The sequence below is a fragment of the Entelurus aequoreus genome, linkage group LG16, assembly GCF_033978785.1.
Source record: "Entelurus aequoreus isolate RoL-2023_Sb linkage group LG16, RoL_Eaeq_v1.1, whole genome shotgun sequence".
In the NCBI taxonomy this organism is placed as follows: Eukaryota; Metazoa; Chordata; class Actinopteri; order Syngnathiformes; family Syngnathidae; genus Entelurus; species Entelurus aequoreus.
The window spans coordinates 53541990-53565382 of record NC_084746.1 but is presented as its reverse complement, the minus strand read 5'-3'; the positions used below and the strand labels follow the sequence as shown (position 1 = coordinate 53565382).

General features: G+C 40.4%; 1 protein-coding gene across 5 annotated transcripts in view; it reads left to right on the top strand.

Moving 5' to 3' along the window:
* Nucleotides 1-23393, top strand: part of LOC133631191 (transcription factor E2-alpha-like) — a 32577-nt gene that overhangs the window by 7572 nt on the left and 1612 nt on the right. Inside the window, exons 2-20 of one of the 5 annotated variants that reach the window (XM_062023348.1) lie at nucleotides 717-799; nucleotides 5106-5178; nucleotides 9898-9971; nucleotides 10261-10336; nucleotides 10948-10988; nucleotides 11101-11218; nucleotides 11558-11607; nucleotides 12670-12769; nucleotides 13042-13178; nucleotides 13283-13415; nucleotides 15309-15367; nucleotides 15429-15507; nucleotides 19564-19640; nucleotides 19776-19949; nucleotides 20009-20120; nucleotides 20190-20322; nucleotides 22444-22685; nucleotides 22890-23018; nucleotides 23085-23393. The exon at nucleotides 23085-23393 is cut by the window's right edge and continues 1612 nt beyond it. In XM_062023348.1, the coding sequence (XP_061879332.1) occupies nucleotides 746-799; nucleotides 5106-5178; nucleotides 9898-9971; nucleotides 10261-10336; nucleotides 10948-10988; nucleotides 11101-11218; nucleotides 11558-11607; nucleotides 12670-12769; nucleotides 13042-13178; nucleotides 13283-13415; nucleotides 15309-15367; nucleotides 15429-15507; nucleotides 19564-19640; nucleotides 19776-19949; nucleotides 20009-20120; nucleotides 20190-20322; nucleotides 22444-22685; nucleotides 22890-22987 (1830 nt within the window). In that variant the 5' untranslated portion in view covers nucleotides 717-745 and the 3' untranslated portion in view covers nucleotides 22988-23018; nucleotides 23085-23393. Of the gene's footprint in view, nucleotides 1-716; nucleotides 800-5105; nucleotides 5179-9897; nucleotides 9972-10260; nucleotides 10337-10947; nucleotides 10989-11100; nucleotides 11219-11557; nucleotides 11608-12669; nucleotides 12770-13041; nucleotides 13179-13282; nucleotides 13416-15308; nucleotides 15368-15428; nucleotides 15508-19563; nucleotides 19641-19775; nucleotides 19950-20008; nucleotides 20323-20621; nucleotides 20864-22443; nucleotides 22686-22889; nucleotides 23019-23084 lie in introns of all 5 variants that reach the window. The other 4 variants (XM_062023347.1, XM_062023345.1, XM_062023344.1 and 1 more) reach the window with 4 other exon arrangements.

Sequence of the window (23393 nt, the reverse complement as noted above, 5' to 3'; positions counted from 1 at the left end):
TCATCAAATATATTTTACCTAAGTTCATCTACAAAGTGCAAGTTCAGAATAACGTTTGATCAAAACACAATGATGACAAGATGATTATTTTGCCAACTCATTGACTGCAGTGTATTTTACGAAAGCAGAGATAAAACTTAATTGTGTTGATTTTATAACACCCCTTGCCAAAAATAGGTCATAGTCTACAGTATTTGACAGGTTGTTGTACAGTACAATGTGTGTTGTGGTTAGATTTTCCCTACTAGATCAATAATCTGATGGTGGTAGATCAGAATGTCTTCCTTGAATGATAATTATCTGTGATGAGAGACGGAACAGTGTCATGATTGGAAGGAAGAGCTGTGCTTCTGTAAAAATCAATGGGAAGAAAGAAGAATCTATATATATGAAGCTTGTTTTGACATTGTGGCGTTGTCTTTATTGTAATATGTCCTCTTATTATTGCAGTGCCATTTTGTTATTGGATGAGGCTTCTTTACCACAGACACATCCCCCCTTGCCTTCTGTAAATGTATACTTGATGTTGCCTTTTTCATCCTTGATTAAGCAGCCAGTCTGCCATTTAGTTAATGCCATCTTATATTGAAGACTGGTCTAGACTTTTTGTGTAATTACTGTTAGACAGCCAAAAGGAATGTCTATCTTTGGAGAGACACCCCAAATGTTGTTGCTGGAACACTACGGTGACATGTTTTTCTTGCTCTCGACTGTAGTGGCTTGCTGAGACTGAAAGCAGCAGAGAATGACTGCAGTGGGCACAGACAAGGAGCTCAGCGACTTGCTGGATTTTAGCGCGGTAAGAATTGTTTATATCATCTATGAAGCCCTGAATAAAGTTCTAGTTGGAGTGGAACTAATCGCAATGACCTCTAGGGATGGGTTAATTGGTCCGGATTTAAAGGATTGTTTTTTGGATTACAAATGGCTTGAATGATTATGTGAAATCGATTATCAATAATCCCATCTTGATGCAATTCATGCAAAATAGAGTGCACTTCTTGGCTGCAACCTGCAGGGGTGCTATTCAATCAGTCGCAACTAGTTTCCAGTCTAAAGAAGTACCGCAAAACATTATTCTGCTCCATATAGATTTATGAAGTCGATGATTTAAGCAAACTAATAGCTAATTTGACCAATGAATTGATTAAGGAGTTGGAGTCAAATACTCATACCTAACATGATTTGAATGTCTTGGTTAAATAGCATACACAGTACATCCGGAAAGTACTCCCAGCACTTAAGTTTTCCACATAATGTTAGGGTGCAGTTTTATTCCAAAATAAAATGCATTCATTTTTGTTCTCAAAATTCTACAGGCATTACCCAGTAATAGCTGTGAAGTTTTTTTGTTTAAGTTAAATGTATTAACGATAAAAAACAAAAAAAATCACATGTACATAAGTATTCACAGCCTTTGCTCAATACTTTGTTGATGCATCTTTGGCAGCAATTACAGCCTCAAGTCTTTTTGAATATGATCCCACAAGGTTGGCACACCTATCTTTGGACACTTTCAACCATTCCTCTTTGCCGCACCTCTCAAGCTCTATCAGGTTGGATGGGAAGCGTTGCTTTTCATCCAGGATGTCTCTGTACATTGATGCATTCATATTTCCCTCTATACGGACTAGTATCCCAGGTCCTGCTGCTGAAAAACATCCGCACATGATGATGCTGCCACCACTCAATTGTTGTTTCATCCAAACATATCATTTTTGTTTCTCATGGTCAGAGTATTTCAGGTGCACTTTGGCAAACTTTTTATGAAGAAATGGCTTCTGTCTGGCCACTCTACCATACAGGCCTGATTGGTAGCTTGCTGCAGAGATGGTTGTCCTTCTGGAAGGTTCTCCTCTCTCCACAGAGGAATGATGTAGTTCTGACAAAGTGACCATGGTCTTGGTCACCTCCCTGACTAGACTAAGATGATTGCATCAATGTACAGAGACATCCTGGATGAAAAGCAACACTACCCATCCAACCTGATAGAGCTTGTGAGGTGCAGCAAAGAGGAATGGTTGAAAGTGTCCAAAGACAGGTGTGCCAACCTTGTGGCATCGTATTCCAAAAGACTTGAGGCTGTAATTGCCGCTAACTGTGCATCAACAAAGTATTGAGCAAAGGCTGTGAATACTTATGTACATGTGATTTTTTTAGATTTAAACAATTGCTAAATAAATAAAAAATCACACTGTCATCATGGGGTATTGTGTGTAGAATTTTTAGGACAAAAATAGATGTATTTTATTTGTAATAAGTCTGTAACATAAAAGAAATATGGATATGTGAAACACTGAATACTTCTCGTATGCACTGTATTGTGTTCCCTAGCTACTTCAGTTGCAGATTTTAAAATACCATTTCTGTTCTCATGTTAAAATGATGTTGGTTTAAGTTCATATTAAGTGTATTAAAGGGGAACTGCACTTTTTTGTAACGTTGCCTGTCATTCACAATCCTTATGTATGATCAGCACACCTATGTTTTTCTTGTGTTCATGCATTCTAACTGGTAAATGAAAGTCAACTAACAATAGAGCCTATGGTACACCCTCTCTTCCGCCTATATAGCGCTTTAAAAAACTCATCAAGATAGTAGTTATACCGGTGTTATAGCTAGTATATTTTAGAAAGAGATATATTTGAGACCATACACATTTTGATTTGCTTTTGTTACGGCCGTTTGCTCTTTTCTGCATTTGACGGGTGAAGCACAGGCCTCAACCCTGCGTGTTTAGGCTTCTCTGATGCACAATGAAGCAACACAACACGCTTTTCAAAAGAGTTGGCGGCTCAGGTGCCGACTTCTCCACTCCCGATGCTTTGATCATCCACTGAATTTGGCTATTGGTGAGTGACTGCAGCTTTATTTACACATACAGCAATTTGCTAGAGAACATATATGTCTCCTTGTAGCGGCGTTGTCACTATTCTCTTCTGTTAGCGACTTAGCACAGCAGCTAGCGATAGCTCCTCTCTGCTGCTCGCTCGGTGTGTCAAATGTTTAGCTACTCCTCTGCTTGAAAGTGCCTCTCGCCCTACAGCTCGTGCGGACTAACCTAGTATAGTGTCTGGGTGGTAGTTTCAAACTCTTAACAGCCAGCGGTGAGTTGAAGCTCCATCTACCCATGCTCACAAGCGTGAGGCTATAAACCTAATGTTAATGAACAAAATTAACAAAAACTGCTTTTACACCATAACTGCTAGCTAATTGCTTTAAGAGACTAAACAACACCTTAGGTTACTACTTACAACAAAAATACTCTAAGTACTTTCAACACTGGTTATCCAGCCATAAAACACTTAGGCAACCTTTAGCACTTTGCACCTTTTGTTTAAGATATCTCTATATAACAAATATCGCCATTCGGCCTAAAAATACTGGGGTATCAGTTTTGGTCCATATGGCTCAGCCCTAGTGTATATGTATTGTAGTAACAGGAACATTCATAAAATAACATGGAAAATTTACATATTTTGGTAATTTTAAGCATATGGCGGCACATTCATTTCATAGATGCATCATAATGTTTGCTTTTTCCTTTGACAAACAACACTACTACTCATTAGAGACAACAAACATAATCACTTACTGTACAATGTCTGCTCTCACTAGGATGCCACTAATGGGATGTTCAAATCTTGCCGTTTAGAGGAAGAATTAATCATAATTCTTGCGAAGGGTTTAAAAAAAAAAGCCGGTGCTGCAAGCTAGCGTTTTTGTGTTTTTCTCGCCATCGCCGTGTACAAGTTTAAAGTCACAGGTGAGCAACTTCTTGGTTTACGTCCACAACCTTTTTCTATCCAGGTGAGAGACATGACTTGTAATCCCCAAATAACTTTCACCAGCTAACAGGCGATCATAAGCAGCAGCTCAGTATGTCAACACTGCACCTGCACAAGCTAGTTAGCGCTCGTAGGCTATGTTCACACTGGTCGGATGTCAAATTCAGATTTTTTGGTCAAATCCGATTTTTTTTTAGTGGCCGTTCACATTACAAAAAATGCGATTTCTCATGTGAAAGCAATCTGATCCCCATGCGAACATGGTGTCATGAAGTGGCACGCGCTGCAGTGATTATGGAAGTAAAAATGGCTTCAACTCTAATCGGTCTCAGTACTGGCACATTTGTGGCAATTTCAAGGATTTTGTGCAATCAAAGTCAACATCTTCTGAACTGAAATATTCTAAGTATTTTAGCTCTCGCAATTTTACAGAATAATAACGTGTCTGTGGGCAAGCAGTCGAGATCCGAGTGGTCGAAGTTTCACTGGAGTTCCTAAAACATTTTATTTTCACTTGTTTTCTGCCACCTGTTTTCTGCACTGTTGTCAGCTATTTATTTAATAACAGTCTATTTTTGGCGAATAATTATGACGCTTATCACATTTTGATGACGTTATGGTCGGATAAATGCTACCTGAGCGCTGGAGCGTTCACATTGACGACACATTGCATATATATCCCATTTATTTCCACATACAAAAGAGGCCTGGGTCACATATGAAAAATTCGGAATTGCACTGTTCAGTGTCTAGAACAAATCTGATACAGGTCACATATGAGCAAAAATACCGGAATTGACCTGCAGTGTGACCAAGGCCTTAGATCACGGCACGGCTAAACATGGTTTGTCTGTGTGAACGCTTATAACAACAATATTGCTAAGGCTTTGTTCATTTTTGGGTCACAAGATGTAAATGGACGCATTGTTGAAATGGATTACTTTCATTAGCACCATTGCTAGCCAGCTAGAACAAGCCGATTATTACAAAATAGAATGCAAAAAAAAATACATGTGTTCTTGTCTCTAACAGGGATTGTGAATAATAGGCAAAATTACCCCCAAAAAGTGCAGTTCCCTTTTAAGAGCATAGTAAGTGTTTATTAGTGTGTGTAAATGCTTTGTAGGGGGCTTAAAGAACTTTAAATGCATATTATATTAATACAAATCATAAAATAGTGTCCCTACTTGGGGGGGCAGGTCTGGAACGGAACACCCGAGATAATTGAGGGAACACTGTACTGTGGATGGGTTGAATGTGGAGTGTCCTGATTTGTTTTATGGTTATTTTTTCATGGTTCAATTCCTCTAATTTCAGATGTTTGAGCTTCCAGTTTCAAGTGGCAAAAATCGGCCAACTACACTTGCCAGCAGTCAGTTTGGAGGTTCAGGTGAGTCCAAAACAAACTTAGTTTTTTAGTTTCTGCTGTCTCGTAGGATTTAGTGTCAATCATTTCTTTACTTGGGGTTTGTTTTTCCTACTGGAATGCCCCTTTACATCAACAAAACAATTGCTAGATTCTCATTTTGAAGCAAAAATACCTACAGTAAATGGCTGTTGAGTGAAAAGCCTAAAGGGGAGAGGCTTGTAACATAGTAAAATATATATGTGCCCTGCCACCATCCCACCCTCTTCCTGTTCTGCTTGTCATGTGAATGGCTTTCTAAATGTATTAAAACTCCAATAGGAGTGACACATAATTTTACATTAGGTAGATCAAGTGTCATCTTCTCTGCCTTTCCAAACCTTACAGGTGTCCTTTCCATCACCTTGTCAGCTGTTACCTTCAATCACCAAAGGCAGTGGGGGTTGATGGGAACAGCCCAATTAATCACCTATGCTGACTGTGGGAAAAGTATATTACCACATTCTGCTGTTCTGCAGCTTACTTTTAGGGACCATTTATGTGAAATGTTCATTTCGGCAATTTGTTTACACACCAAGGACTTTATGGAGCATTTTAGCATTTTAATTAGGTTTCAAAATGGTTCACACTTTTTAAAATACCATACAGGAGTTTTCATTTAAATGTTGTAAAATATATTCTGTGAAAAACACAAGACAACCAAATGTACGTTTGTGAAATACTTAGTGCAGGTATTTAATATCCAAGATAACAACAGTGGTGCACCACATTACTTTGGTTATGTTTGTGTATCTTCATAATGAATTTGTTAATACTTCTCCTGCAATGTGTACACTCACTGCACTGCTACTTTAACCAGCTATGATGTATTTCTGAGAAATAAACATTATATATTAAAACAGGATGGCAAAGAGTTGATTGACAGTGTTGCATATACAGTATGTATATTACTGCACATTCATGTGGAGAAGAATTGTACATAACTACACATAGTGGAAAAATGTATCCTAAGTAACGCCAGTGTCTAGAGTGACAATGATGTTTTTTGTAAGCAGTCTTTCACTTTTTCTGACATACTGCTACCATATGTAGAGGTTTTACTGGTGTGGTTGTGTCTTCAGTTTGAATCTTTACTTTAAACAATTTCTTCTCCCCGCTCAGTCAGTCGTTCACTTTCACTTTTTGGTCTCTGGAAACTGAGAACAGTGGAATTATTTTTAAACACTTTATGAGACTAAAATGCAGAAGTGTGAAGTATTTTTTTTACCCAAATTTAAAAGGGCTCATGCGTAGACCTGAGAATGATTCCAGTCTAAATTACTAGTAGGTGCGTTTAGCACATCTAGCACTTATAATGTTGGGGGATGAGGCATGCTTGGCTGTTTTAGACGTCTCCGGTGACTCACAGGTTAAAACAACCATGCATGTGTTACAGAACATTGTTCCGTATTTCATTAACAGCCGTCTTTCTTATGAGGTCTGATATGACTTCATGCTTTGTGTCTGTGTGACTCACTGAGCAGCGGGAAGGAAAAAGGTGTGTAGACACACTCAATTATAAGTGCCTCTGGCAATGTTCCTGTTGGGACTAAACATGTCTGCAAGTCTGGTCAATGTATGTGGCAGAGTTGTACTCCTCAAGCCAATGACTCAGACTGTTTCCAGTATCTCTTCCTGTGTAATTATAGACTAGCCATGCCTGAAGGGGCGTTGCATGCTGGGTGGAGCTGTGCATTGGGCTAAAGAAGGAAAAAATGTCTGTTACTTATCATTTCATCCAATTTTGTTTGCAGTCCTCACTCTTTGCACTTGGCCTCCCAATGAAACCTGATCTCTTGGCATGAATACCAAGCTATGCACATTTGATATGTGACACTGCATGACGGAGGGGAGGACAACCACGCTTGGAAAACATTTTAAACATTGTTGTATTCAATGTGCAAAATTAATCTATTGTAGGTTAACAATGCACACAAGTATAAACCGGTCCCTGTTCTTTTGCAGTTTCTAAAAGATCAATCTTTCCATCAAGTCATTTTCCCTCGCGCTTACCCAGTTCAGGTCAGGATCAAAGAGAAGTTTGACACTTAAGGATTACATTTTTGCAATTGAAGAAGATACATGCTAGAAATGAAAACCACATAACATTTGCTGACCCTAATATCCTTTTTTATGGATTCTGTATTATTATGCACAGTTTTCAGTATTCTGCAGTGGTCCATATTTTGGCTGCCCTCAGTCCCCTCTGTAATGCAATTTTGGGGGCTCTGCTGCGCTACTGTTACGATAAAATGTACATTTTTCTTGACTACATGCTGACACTTCAATATCCCACTAATTTAGAAATAAAATCATCCAGATGTATGCCAAATATGAATGGTTTCTCTCCTGGTGCACCACTTTTCCAACCAACATGAATATCACCTCTGTTTGTGTGTAAGCCTGACAGACCAAAAAAATGTTACATTGCCTTCAGTTTTCTGAAATGTACAGTATGTGGTAATACTGGACAACAGTGTACAGTATGTATAGCAGCTTCAGAATAGGGCTGAGTTATACCGATATTTATATTTTAGAATGAGATAAGTATTTAAGGCAATACCGCCGTACCAATATATAATATCTTTTGATGCTGCCTTTGATAGTTACTCCCGGCGTTTACCCGCGCTTCATTGAATTTCTTGACTTTGACATTCAGAGCACTGGGCAGAAATCATATTGTGTCGACACGCACCGCAGGCCTTCGCGATGCTTTGTTTTAATTGCGTGAAAGCATTCACCCATTCGGAAATGGTAAATGGGTTATACTTGTATAGCGCTTTTCTACCTTCAAGGTACTCAAAGCGCTTTGACACGATTTCCACATTCACCCATTCACACAGCTGCCATGCAAGGCCCTATCCACGACCCATCAGGAGCAAGGGTGAAGTGTCTTGCTCAAGGACACGACGGACGTGACTAGGATGGTAGAAGCTGGGGATCGAACCAGGAACCCTCAGTTTGCTGGCACGGCCACTCTCCCAACTGCGCCAAGCAGGATTCCCCTGCATGGTCCGTACCAGATCAGACCGTTAGCGTTAGGATTGATGTAACGTGGCACGCTACGTTTGATTTGGTTTTATGTCAACAAGACAGCATCAAAAGTACAGCAAGTTCAATGAACAAAGTAATAATGAAAGCAATAACTATCACCACACTAAAATGAACTTGCTATCAAATAGGAGGCTGCAGAAAACCGCACGTACACAATGCTACCACGTTCTTTGGGAATAATGGTTGAAGTGAGAAGCTTTCAATCCAAACAATACTCTGTTTGTGAACAATAGCTTATGACAGCCACGGAAGCACATTTAATCTCTGTATTAAGCCGAGGTAACACAATACGGTGACAGAGTAGTCGTCAGACTGCTCCGGCTAACTGCTAAAGCTAACAAATACAGCTCAGCTGAAATCCATGCTGACGTCACACGTCACTTTGTAATAGACACCGCCCTTTAAAAAGCCACCCACTCTCCGCTTATATGAAACATAATTCAACTGCATATGGCATATATTTGAAGTTTTTTTTAAAGTAAAACATGAATTACTTTCCCTAGTAATGAATTACATTTCTTAAAGAGCAAATCCATTACTTTTTTGGTTAAGTAATTCTAATTAAATACTTCTTAAAAGTCATTTTAGAACACTGGTAGTAACAGTCATGTGATGTTGAGTTTAAACTAAACACTCGGCACGTTTTGTTTAAAATACCAATACATATTGTATGTCGCCATTCAGCCTAGAAATGCCGTTTCTACTTCAGAATACTGTTTGTATGTTGATTTCTCTTTCTGGTCAATTTCCCATGTCCAAACACCCTCTTGTTTTCCCACATCTGCGCCCCAGTGAATTAATACCTGTCTCTTTTCTCTAGCTTGGGCACTTTCGACTTACACACTCTCTCTAATGTCGGCGACTGACTCGTTGAGTGACAGTCAGCCATAGAGAGGGGAAAATACATCTTGTCCTTCATCATTTATTCCACTGGTGTTGTGCGTATAGATCACTGTTGTCACGGCAATCTAGCAGCCCTCAGCACTGTGGACCCATCATTCTGTTATACTGCTGATCCTGTCATGATTCTAGCCCGCCTCCACACCCCCCATCATCTTCCCGCTCCGCTTTTTAATTAGACAACAAAACAAAAATATGAATATTCATAGACCTAAGCTTCATTAATATGCACAATTATGCAAATCAGCCTGCAATTAAGCTTTAGCTTTCCCCCTAGAGATTCTGTGTTGCAGTTGGAGAAGAGATTTAAGAAATAGGACGGGCAGGGACCAACCTTTAAAATCTGTCATTTCAAACCCATTCATCTCCCTGAGTGTTCTGGTCAAGGATAGCACGTGTCACTTATATAAGATTTAGACCTTGTTTCAGTGCTCAAATGAAGGCTGGAGAATAGATTGACTATAAATGGCTTATGCTGTGAAAATGTAAAGGCGTGGAGTGGGAGAGTGAGGAATGTAGGGAATGATTGTGGGACTCTCATATTGGGTGTTAATTATTCAAACTTCCTACAGCTCTCATCCACGCTATGTGACAACACACCATGCTGTCTGTGGTTGTGACATGTGAGCGTCAGTATAAAGCTGTTCACCATCCTCTAAATATGGACTTATTTCTGCAAAGATGGGGTAGAATTCACTGTTGTGTTTTTCATGTAATGCTTTATTTCTAACCTATATCTCTGTATTCCAGGGGTTGATGAAAGAAATGGGTCGAGTTCTTGGGGGCCCGGAGAACAGAACAGTCCATCGTTCAGTCAGGGAAGGGTACGACTAAACCTTATTTTTCCTAATTTTACAGGAGAGACAAGGCTATCTTTGGTGCTAGATTCATGAGTCATTTCACTATAAGGATAGAAGCTGGGAAGTTATTTGAAGTACTTATGCAATTTAATCAAATTGCCATTAGGGTTTCCTGACTGAGTATTTGTGCTGTCATCCATTTGGGTATTGGAATGTATGAGTAGATCCCAGATATCACCAGTGCAATACATCTGCAACCATTCTTTTATACTTGCTTTTGTGTGTTTCTAAAGCTTTCTGTCTTCCTTTACAGTGTTTTGCTGAAGAGGGCATTTATAGTGAGCAAGATGGCATTCCACATGGCACCGTATTTGGCACAGGGATCACTGGTGAGTGAGTTGAAATGAAAACTGGATCTGAAAAACATACACAGCAGCTGTCTTGACACACAAAATGGATATACCTGGGAATGTTTTCCACTTAAATGGGGGGATGCTGCCATTGCCGTACACATTTTTATAAATTAGTGCCATGTTGATTTGATATTCACACGCATGCAGCACTTGAGGGCAAACCATATTCATGCTCAGGTGTGATGGATGAAGGCAGCAGGATAATGACGGAGGATACGGAGGAGCAATGTGCACCATTCTATATGTTCAATGTGAAGGTGGGCGTGTACGAGGGGTGTTGGAGTTATAAAGGGCGCCCATGCACAAACAAGGCCGTCTCTTGGGATTGCATTGGCCTATAGCTCTCTCTGTTTAACTGTCAGGGGAGGGGAGAGAAGACGGGCACAATTGCCCCTGAACCATTTATAATGGGTCAATTTGTTGTTGTTTTGCTGTGCACAGCCATAAATACGGCACGTCATACACAATCACTCAGCAGATGCGAGGCTTTGCAATGGAGACAGGGGAATGGCCAGATTGGGATTTAATATTGACATTAATGCCTAATTTTCACAATCACGGCCTAATTTCATTGTCTCTGCCAACAGGGAAGGCTGAGAGAGGACCATACTCGTCATTTGCAACGCAGGTAAATCAGTTAGGAAGACAAAAGCTACAAGCCCTCCTTTAGTTGTAGTTTAGAATTGAATTATCTAGAAATGTTGTGTTAATGTTTTTTCCCCAATTTACACAATCTGTAGCCTGGCTTTATGCCCAGTGCTGATGCCCTTTCCCCCTCTGGTTTGAAGCCCTCGTCACAGTTTTATTCCTCTTATGAGAGCAACAATCCTCGCAGACGACCCGCACAAGACCCCGTTGGTAAGATTTTACATACAGTGCTTCACATTTCAGTAACAAAAGACTTTTTCTTCAGGTATAAATTCAATCTATATTAATTTGTCATTATTTTCTTATTAAACTGCATGTGTATTATCGCTTAGCTTCAAGTATCAAGAACTTTTGTTTACTCAAAGGAAGCAATAACAACGCAGGTGCTTATTGGAATAGACACATCAGATAAACATTCCAATGAAATTAGGTAACGATGATGGTATGATTCACACATTTGCATGGATCTGCACCAATTGAATTGTACGTTAAGTGTTCATTTGTACAAGATTGTGTTGTTTGAGCCTCTGTCTTTCTTCTTCCTATCAGATTCGCAGCCAAAAAAGATCCGGAAGGTGCCCCCTGGCCTGCCTTCCTCTGTAAGTGTTAACGTCCAGAACTGCATCTCAGTATGTCCGTGGGAGCCCGCATTGTCAGATGATGTCTCTTTTCATGTTACATTTGGCATTTCTGGCTTCTCTGCGGCTTGCAAAAACTGCTGGATTGCAGCAATGGCGTTTATTCAGCTTGCACAGCTGTGTATCTGCACCTCTCATTTAAAGAAGGGAAAGGGGGGAAGCCAGTGGCTCATTTGTAGTGTATTTATAGTGTGGGCCTTTCTACTTTGTGGCCACATTTCCTTCCCTCTGCCAGGCGTATTTGTGTAGATCACGGAGGGAAACTCGTACCGGGGTTTGATGCTTCTTACTTGCCTCATTTTTTTCCCCTCCCAGTCTCGCTCTCTGATCACCCCATTTCCTCCCCTTCTCCGTTTCTTCCTCACCACTCCCCCATCGCCTCAAACTCCACAGCCCCTCCCACTCACCACCACCAACAACAGCTCTCCCCTTTCTCTCTCCCTCCCCCACCCCTCCATCCCAGCTGCCAGTAGGGTTGGCCGCCATCCAGGATTCGACAGATGGTTCAGTAATTAGGAGTGCATCTCTCCTTCCCTCTTCTCCTCTACCCTCCTTTTTCCTCTCCTTCTTCTTTCTGTTTAATCAAATTACAGAAGAAAACTGTAGTCCAGTTAGATTGGAGTTTTTACAGACACATTTTATATTTGCATCTACAATAATGTTGATTAAGAAAGATATTGGTAACGTGGAAGTCTGTTTAAATCGGTATAAGTTGATCCAACTCCAGTTCTGTGGTCTCCAAGTTGTGTGTTAAGTATCCAAAACATTCGCAGGCTGTTTGTGTTGGAGAAGATGATACCTAAGAAAGCCTTTCAGCAATGGCAGTCAAAGCCTCTTTAGATCACTGATACTAACAAATTGCTTCATTGTAGTAATGAAATCAATCATCTAAAGTAACATAGTAATTTTCTAGTGGTTTCTCTCATTACTTAGTAAAGTCATGGATGGGTTTTCAAAGAAAATGATGAATTTCCTCAGCACACCACTGTTTTTGTTTATTGAGGGTTTTTTTTTCTCATGTAGGTTTGTACCTCAGCCTCAAGTGATGAATTTAACAGGGACAATGTTGGCTACTCTGCTTCCAAAGCAGGAAGCATTTACCCACCACCCTTCTACATGCAAGGTCAGTTTCATCACAATTATGTGCTGCAACATCCACTTATTTATTGTGTGTGTTTGTTTTGAATTCATGTTTGCTGAGGTACATAGTTTAAAATGTACAACATAGCAACCTAAAGAGGTTGACTCAAGGTGCTTTACCATGTGCATAGTGTAAAACGGTTGGATGAAGTCATCACACTAATGTGACATGTCTCATATGTGTCTTTTTTATTGTCTTTTCATCTCCTGTGACTGGTTATTCCCCCACCCCTGTCGTTGGATGCCCCCTGACAGAAGGCCTCCACCCACCCTCCGATTCATGGGGTTCTGCTGGGTCGATGGTTCAGCCTGGTTATCCTTCCATGCTGGGTAACCCCCCCCATCTGAGCCAGCATGGTCCCTTCACTGCCATCAACCCCCAAGACAGACTGGTGAGCCTTCACTATCTATTTTAACATGTTGTTTTATGATTGGGACTCTTTGAGGGCACTTGTCTGCATGTCCATTGAAATCATCTGGTCTCTTTGCCATCTAGAAACGTCAGCCACTGCCCCTCTCACCCCAAAACTACCCCCTACATGGCAGTGAAGTGAACGGGGCTCACCCGGCTGGTTTCCACTCTGGCTCCAACAGCTATGGCGTTCCAAGTCACACGCCTCCTATTGCTGGTACAGACACTATTAGGAGAAACCCCATAACCCTGATCTTAATGAGTAGTGTCCTTAAAGGGGAACTGCCCTTTTTGAGGGATTTTCCTATAGTTCACAATCATCCCTATCATTCACAATCATAATGCCGGATGTATTAAAAAAATAATAATAATTCTAACTCATAAATAACTGTAAATAAAAGTCAGCTTAAACAGAGCCAATGGAAGGTCCTCTATTCTGCCCATAAAACCCAATAATTAACCATCCAAAAAGCGCCAACAATACTCATTTTGATTTTGTGGCTTGTATTTCAACCAAGTATAAGTGATATTGTTATTACAAGCGCTAACGCAGACAAACTATTTATAGCGGCACCATAATCACAAGCTTGTGTGCCTATATTGACATCATCAAGTGGTAAGCTGCTTCCTTGCTTGTGGAAGTCTATTGTAGATGATAAACCATGCCTCTCACCCGGATACTAGAAGGCTGAGGATGTATTCCGACAGGTTGGTACACTTTGACAGCTAATTTAGACCCCTCAACGGCGAGAACGACACAAAAAGATGCTTTGTTCCACCCCCCCTTTTCTTCACGAGGACCTAAACAGGACTATAACAAGGTTCTATTAATTGGCATCCTAATGACAGCAGACATTGTACAGTAAGTGATGTTTTATGTTTGTTAGCTCTTATGAAGTCTGCAGTGAGTAATAGTCAGTGATGTTGGGGGGGAAAAAGCAAACGTCGTGATGTGTTTTTTAATTGAATGTGCCGTGTATGCTTAAAATAAGCAAAGTACGCAAATATTAAATGTTATTATAAATGTTACTACATTACATATACTGTATACTTACAGTGTGTACATAAAACCTTAATGGAAGTGTTTGGATGTTTTTGAAGGTCTTTTATAGGCAGAATAGAGCGACTCCCATAGGCTCTATTGTAAGCAGACTTTTGATTGCATTTATTTACTATTTAGAATGTATAAAGAAAAGAAAAACATGTGTTCTTGTCATACGTAAGGATTGTGAATGATAGGCAAAATAAAAAAGTGCAGTTCCCCTTTAATGTTTGTGGCCTTAAGACAGCATTTATTTACACTGCAGGCCAAAGTGGCCCAAATCTGACTTTTTTTCCAGCTGACTGTTTACACTGCAAGTAAAATGTGATCTTTATCAGATTCCAGTATAAACGCGCTCAGACCCCAATGTGGCCTCCAAGTTCGATAAAGTGAAAACAAATGAAGTGGACAGGATTCTGTAAATTAACAAGGAAATCGCTACAAACTACAAAATAAAATACATTTTCCACACCTTAAAATTTGTGGTTTTTTAATGTGAAAATAAATTAAAGTAATATAATGTGTGAATGGATATACTGTATATAGTGTAATATATTTAGGAGGGTTCTAATTTTTTTTATGGCTGTTCAGTAGAGGAGACACGGACATCAACGTTAGCTTTATTTGTCAACAAATACGCCACAATGTCAACTCCGGTCCTTCAACAATCGCCATTTCTTAGGAATCAAAATATAATTTTGTTATGATATTGTTTGCGCACTATTGTCTAGTGGTGCACTGAAAATGTGGTCGTCTTAAATAGACTCACCAAAACCAGATGCTGGCGGGCTACATCTTTCCCCGTGCCCAAAGCTGATGAAAAAGTCATGTCGGGATGGCATTCAGGTCGCATTGCATTTAGACTCAAGTCACATTTGAAAAGATCAGATGGATGTAGTCTGAATCTGATGCCAAAATATCAGATTTGTAGCACTTTGGAGCGTTTAGACTGGCAAAAAAATTCTGATCTGTGTCACTGGAAGGCAAACAAATTAGATTTTGTGTGCAGTGTAAACGAGGCCTATATGACAGCACATTTTAATCTAAATATTTTCATTTCCTGTTCAGCCAATCGGGGAACAGTACCTGGAAGTTCTGGTGATGAGATTGGGAAAGCGCTGGCATCTGTAAGTTGTACAAAGATGTGAAAATGAATGCAGGTGTGAAAACATGATTGTTTGTGTGCAGATCTATCCTTCAGACCCCAACAGCAATGGCTACTCTTCATCCCCATCCACCCCTTCTGGTTCTCCTCAGGCTGCATCAGGTCAGTCAAACACTGACATTTTCTCTGCATTTGATATGGAGCCTTATCATGATTGCTTTTTAAATGTAGTGTCGTTTTTAGAGATGCACAATTATTTTTGTCACGCAGATACAGATAACTTATTTATATCTAGATTTGTTTTAAATTTTGAGTTAACTGTAATTTGTGCACGCCTTTCATTGCAGCTAGCTTTGTGGCAGCTTCTTTAGTATTGCGGGTACCATAGGCTTTCAAAACACTGTCATAGCGACAATGGCCTTTAAGTGGCTGATTAGGTTTGATGTGTTGAAGCGCAGTGGGGTTTTTTTCTTCCTCGCAGAATGTTTGCACATTTTGTGAAAATAGCACGCAAAAACTTCTTCTGGAACAATGAAGACTCAATCAATCAGAATCAGAAATACTTTATTAATCCCCGAGGGGAAATTAAGCGATGCCATATTTGTTTACGGTGAGGTTTACAGGTCGTTTTCGAGCTGGACAATTAATTTGAATTTTGATTTACCGTATTTTTCGGAGTATAAGTCGCTCCGGAGTATAAATCGCTCCGGAGTATAAGTCACACTAGCCGAAAATGCATAATAAAGAAGGAAAAAAACATATATAAGTCGCACTGGAGTAGCATTTTTGGGGAAATGTATTTGATAAAAGCCAACAGCAAGAATAGACATTTGAAAGGCAATTTAAAATGTCTAAAGAATAGTGAACAACAGGCTGAATAAGTGTACGTTATATGAGGCATAAATAACCAACTGGTATGTTAACGTAACATATTATGGTAAGAGTCATTCAAATAACTATAACATATAGAACATGCTATACGTTTACCAAACAATATGTCGCTAAATCCCATGAAATCTTATACGTCTAGTCTCTTACGTGAATGACATCAATAATATTATTTGATATTTTACGCTAATGTGTTAATCATTTCACACATAAGTCGCTCCTGAGTATAAGTCGCACCCCCGGCCAAACTATGAAAAAAACTGCGACTTATAGTCCGAAAAATACGGTAGATTTTGGTTATAGCTTCTCATGATCATGAAAATATAATAAAACATTTAAAAAACGATTAATGGGCCGTGCAACGTGCATGCAAATTTGTAGCTTGTAGCGGTGAAATGGATGTGTGAGTGGGGAAAAAGACCACGTCTACTAGAAGTTTGGGATTTCGTCATGGTTGCTGCTTTTTATTTGACACAGAGCTAGTATGCCTCATCAAAAATCCCTAAAATCAACAAAAAAAAGTAAGACGTGATTTCCACGTTCACGTAACCATGGATGGAGTCACAAAATGGAATCCGCTGATAAACGCAAAATAATATCAGGGAAATTGACATAAATGTAAGTGAAGTGCTGTTACTGTGAAGAGAAGGAACATTTGTTTGTGGAAATAATGTGTCCGGCACTGCTTACTCTTCCCCGAAACACTCAAACGCCCTGTCCTGAATAATGTCCATATAGTCACATGAAACAGCGACTAAACTATGAAGCTAAAACCGGCAAGAACAATCTGTACACCCACAAAACATCTCATCTGCTTGTGTTGTTGTGAACGACATCATCAATGTAAGATCACTGTACAAACAGCCTTATAATTGTCTTATGACTCGTGAAGCTGAGAACAGCAGCACAGCACACTTCCTCCCTTCAATAATAGTGCGTTGCGCCACATCTGGTCTGACTGCGCTAACAAAATAAAGGTTTCAAATAAATACCTTAGATAGATAGTACTTTATTGATTCCTTGCGCCACATCCGGTCTGACTGCGCTAACAAAATAAAGGTTTCAAATAAATACCTTAGATAGATAGTACTTTGATTCCTTACACAAGCATAATGTACTTAAAGCACTTTTTGATACATTTACACAATTATGCTTTGATTTAAAATATTGGTCAACATTGTCCAAAGATTTATTGCACCAATAGATGTGAGGATTTTTGTATTTAAATAGGAAATATTTGTCACAAAAAGCAAAATAAGTTTAAAAGGTAAAAACGGTATTAATAATAATTTAAACAGAGAAAAACAGAATTGTATTGTTTTTTTAAATTGTTATTATTATTTAAATGTATTGTTATTACTATTATTATTTCACTTGTTGTGGTTTATTTGTTACTAATTTATATCCTTTTTTTAGTTATAAAAAAACATGTTTTCAATTTAAGGAATAAACGTGATTACAGTAACAATCAAAAATAATTGTGATTATTATTTTTGCCATAATTGTCCAGCCCTAGGTCGTTTACAGCAGCTCAGCTAATTGAGGTAGAAGAAAAGAAGCGCTTGATTTGCTCACCCTAGTCCACCTACACTACAGAGCGGCTAATCTTTCTTCATTATTATTGACCCTATAATTATTTGGCTGATATTTTTTGTGCAGCCCAAGTCGTTTTCAAGTGATAGGACATTAGCTAGCATTGTCTGCAAATGATTTGTAATATTAAAACTCAGTCATTCAAATGATCGTTCAGCAGTGCTCATCCTCCAAATGTAACTTAGGAGAGAGGAAGAACAAGTACAGTAAAAAATAAAGGTGGGGTCATTTCCCTGTTTGGTCTCAGGGTGACATCTTTCCACACCTAAAATACCGTATTTTCCGCACCATAAGCCGCCCCGTGTTATAAGCCGCACATTCAATGAATGGCATATTTCAAAACTTTGTTTACCTATTAGCCGCCCCGTGTTATTAGCCGTACCTACGCTGCGCTAAAGGGAATGTCAAAAAAACAGTCAGATAGGTCAGTCAAACTTTAATAATATATTACAAACCAGCGTTCTAACAACTCTGTTCACTCCCAAAATGTAATGTGCAAATGTGCAATCACAAAAATAGTAACACTCAAAATAGTGCAGAGCAATAGCAACATCAATAACTCCACGTTGCTCGAACGTTAATGTCACACGACACACAAAATAAACATTTAAAGCTCACTTTCTGAAGTTATTACTCATCCACAAATCCCTTGAATTCTTCTTCTTCTTCGGTGTGCTTCACTTGTTTTTTGACACCATCTGTGATGTGACGCGCATGCAGTCGTAGATCAACAGGAACGGCGCTGCGTGAAAAAAGTCACCCGGTCTCTTCGCGTAAACGTCTATCAACCACTCGCTCATCTTTTCTTCATCCATCCATCCCTTCGAGTTAGCTTTTATGATGACGCCGGCTGGAAAGTTCTCTTTTGGCAAGATAGATAGATGGATAGTACTTTATTGATTCCTTCAGGAGAGTTCCCTCAGGAAAATTAAAATTCCAGCAGCAGTGTACAGAATTGAGATCGAATTTAAAAAAGTAAATAATGGGGGTATAAATGGAAACAAAATAGAAAAATATTACAGTAGAATAAAAACAAAAAGCATCAATGAGAATACAAATACAACAGTAAAATAAGAATATAACAAGAGAAACTAGGCATTAGTGACCATGTTATGAAAACGTCTTCCTTTTGAATATCACCATGGGTGGAAGTTTCTGGCTGTTAGCATGGCAAGCTAGAACCACAGTGAAGGACGACTTCTCATTCCCTGTGGTGCGAATATTCTCCGTACGTGCTCCCGTTGTATCCACAGTGCGGTTCACAGGAATATCAAAAGTCAGTGGAACCTTGTACGCGTGTCTCTTAGTAGGAGACATTTTGTGGTCTTTACAGAAACACACAAATGAAATGAAAGGTAATATCCGCACGCTTCTTCTTCTACGGGGGCGGGTGCTCACCTTGGCGGTTGCTTACAGTAGAAGAAGAAGCGCTTCCTCTTCTATGGGGGCGGTTGCTTACCGTAGAAGAAGAAGCGCTTCCTCTTCTACGGGGAAAAAAGATGGCGGCTGTTTACCGTAGTTGCGAGACCTAAACTTTATGAAAATAAATATTAATATTAATCCATATATAAGGCGCACCGGGTTATTAGCCGCACTGTCAGCTTTTGAGAAAATTTGTGGTTTTTAGGTGCGGCTTATGGTGCGGAAAATACGGTACTGCAAGTGGCATCTGATGAGAAAGATAAAACTATCAACTTGAATTGTTGTTTTAATATACGCAATTTGTTTCTTTTTTAGTATCTGCCTCCCAGTGGACAAGATCTTCTGGCCAAGCTACACCTTCACCTAGCTTTCATGGAGGACTTCAGGCAATGGTGAGGCTTTTAACATGGTCCTCGTCTGTGTCAGCTCCAAACCTAAAGCTTGTTCAGATTTATAGGCCGATCCTGTCAGCTGTACTGGTAATGTCGTCATCTTCGCTCATATTATTTGCCTTCCCACATCCCAAGCCTAATAAACTGGAGGACCGCCTGGATGAAGCTCTTAACGTTCTTCAGCGCCATGCCAGTGGGCAAGGAGGAGCAGGACTAGCTGAGATGCAGAGTCTGCTGGCATCTGGTTTGGGCTTACCTCCAGCCTTTAGCAGTGCAGCACTCGGCCTTGCCAGTCGCCTGCCTGGCCTGGTGAGATGCAAGAAGTCGGCCATTGCCTTGAAACACTGTTAACATTGTTTGTCTTACAGCTCACCGGTCACCATGAGGACTCTGCGAGACTGCCCTCTAGTGGAGGACTTGTGCATGGTCACCACGGCTCCACGTCTGCTCTGCCAGGCTCTCAGACTGATAGTTTCACCAGTAAGTCCTTCTTTGCTGTAAGAAATATTGAGAAACTTATACCTTCCGTCCTGTGTTTTTTAATGACAGGCTTGGTGAACAGCCTAAATCGTTCCAGTGGCGCTGACATTAAACGAGAGAGCAAGCAGGACGATGAAAACTGTTCCGTTACTGACAAGTCAGAGGACGAGAACAAAGAGCTAAATGCCCATCTTCTAACAAGGTACCTTTTGTATGACACAGTCTCATTTATAGCAGGTAATCATCAACATAATATTAAATATTGATGTTGTTCATGTTCAAGGGCTTATGGACAACAACTTTGTTTTGAAAGCGTCAAATTTACAGCAAATTGTTAAGAAATAAAGCTACCAAATACACATAATGAACAGCTTTATAAATCGTGACCTACCCTCGGTAATAATGTGTTATTAGAATGCAACACTTCACCTACATGCCCCACTCAGGTGTGTACATGTTAACACGTGTTGTTTCCCTCCCTCCTCATCTGCTATTGACTAGTCTGAATGATGAGGATGACGATGATGAAGACCTACCAGTGGAGATTAAAGCTGGGCGGGAGAAAGTGCGCAGGATGGCAAACAATGCCCGCGAGCGGCTCCGTGTGCGGGACATCAACGAGGCCTTTAAGGAGCTGGGCCGCATGTGTCAGCTCCATCTGAACTATGAGAAACCGCAGACCAAATTGAACGTACTCCAACAGGCCGTTAACGTTATTCTCAACCTGGAGCAGCAAGTCCGAGGTCAGTGGGTGTCCAGGGAGGAAGGAGGAGGAGGGGAAGGTCAACTCTCACATAGCTTCATGCTCCTACGTGACACACAAGCTTGCTCATGTTAATTGCTACACATCCATCAATTCAAAATGTACAGTGATGCCTCAACTTAAAAGCACCATTTGTTCACCATTGAGCTCGTAACTCAAAATACTTGAAATAAAATGAAGTCAATTTAATCTGTGCTTAATCCTACTAAACACAACCATTTTACAAACATTTTAACATGCCTTTTAATAAGAAAAACAAACGAGATAGATAAGTGAAGTAATGCAATAACTAATGTGTTGTCTCCTTCAGGCTGCTTCTTTGAAGCAACTCCTAGTGCTGCTTGATTGTTGATCTGACAATAACAATAGCTACCACCACATCCTTCTTTACCTTGCACACGCACATCTTTGAGTGACAGCTAATGCTTGCTCGTCCACTTTGCACAATCAGGAGAAAAGAAGACGTCGTGCAGACCATTGGTCAGCTTCTCTATATTTTCATGGAATAATGTCCCATCTTGTTTTGGCACAGAAGCTGAATTCAGTCAATGGGGTTGCGCTACTTGGCAGAGTTGCTACACCGTAGGCCGTGTTTTAATGGTTTGTTTTTCTGATTCGCTTGGCACTCACATCCGCTGTTCCAGTGGATGGAGGGCAGGATTGTGTCCATCTCTGGCTGTGTGCAGTTTCTTGATTTGATAGGAACATTTACAGTACAAGTAAATGTTGACGAAGGCAAAGTGACAGGAAATACATTTAGTGTTTCAACTCCATATAATTACAGATGAAAAGTGAAATACAGATGTGGACAAATACGACTTCAACCAGTAACTGAAATAATGCACACAACTTAGTGACTTGTACGTTGAGGTAGCATTGTCCATCCTTTACGTGGCCTCCAAAGTGAGGACCGATGAGTACGGAGATGAAGTTGTGTGACTGTTTGTAAATTCTCTGATGCTGGTAGCACATACTGTCTGTCGTCATGCAGTATGTGTCGCCCACTATCACCTCCTTTTTGGTTTTTGTTTCTGCTGCTTGCTCATCTTGTCTTTAGAAAGACAACTTCCATACACACTCAAGTCTATTAACCTGTCTGCACCTTGCAATATAACCATGCTCTCCATCCATGCACCGCTCTACCTTCATTCTATGATGCTCTCAGCTTGTGATATATTTAATTAACCTTCATTCATAGTTGGTGCATTGCTTCCTCTCTCCTTTTACTTCTTGTGCCCTCCTCATATTTTCTGTCCTTCTGCTGGATAGTCGTCAAATCCCCTCAACTTCCATCCTGGACCTCAGTGACCCTTCAGTTCTAAAACAAGATGTATTTATTGAATGTAGCGTATGAAAACTTAGGTTAAGACATCCGCCTGATGCTCTCTGGCCTGGCCCACTCCACTGGGATGTTTCTTCAGACATTTGAAATGGAATCCTACTTGAAATAACTGCTAAATTCCCAGTAGAAGCAATATTTACATGTGCATCTTTACGATGAAGTACAGTATGTTGGGCCAAGGGTATGTTAACTAGCCCCATCAAGCGCTCTCCTCCTAGCTGCAGTGTTGTCACAGTGAGCGATGAGAACCTCAGTGCCGAGGAGAAGGAGCAGAGGGAGCGTGAGCGGCGCCTAGCTAACAGTGCTCGGGAGCGGGTGCGTGTGCGAGACATAAACGAGGCCTTCAGAGAGCTGGGCAGGATGTGTCAGATTCACCTGCAGAGCGACAAGGCCCAGACCAAGCTGGTCATCTTGCAGCAGGCCGTCCAGGTCATACTGGGCTTGGAGAAGCAGGTGCGAGGTAGGTCAGCCAGCTAGGGAAACATCTCCTCTTAAAGGTCATGTTGTAACATCTCTTTCATAAAGCAGGAGAAGATATGAGGAAGGACATCTGTGCTACTCTGCCTCTCATCCTACTTTCTCTTTTTCTTGCTTTTCACCATTGCTTCTTGTTTATTGTCAGAAGTGATTGTGGCCTTACTGTGTCTGTCTGCTTTCTGCAAAGAGCGTAACCTCAACCCAAAGGCTGCCTGCCTGAAGAGAAGAGAGGAGGAGAAAGTGTCGGGTGTGGACCCTCAGATGCAGCTGGGTGGGGGTCTCTGAGGTGACACTATAAGCCATCAGTAATTCCAAGGTTAGTTCTCACAGTGATGCTGATTAGTCTTCCATGTCATGTGTTTTCATCTCCTTTCTCTTTCAGCCGTTTGAACACGTGGCCTTAATCTCTGCTGGTGACGCACCTGAGTGTTCTTTGGACAGACTAAGAAGGGCCACAATGACACAAATGTGTGTTCATCTTTACACCTTTCACCCAAGGACACCAATGTGAAGACACCATCATGTTTTTCTAAGACTTTCTTAAGAAAAGAAAGAGTGCTTTATGTTTTTGGATCAGAAAGACATTTGGGATCATTTACAACTTTGAGTCCAGTTGGTATTATCTGTTAAATATGTGGCATTCTCCCCTGCAACGGAGGTCCTACATCTTGAAGAAGCAAAGGAAGACATG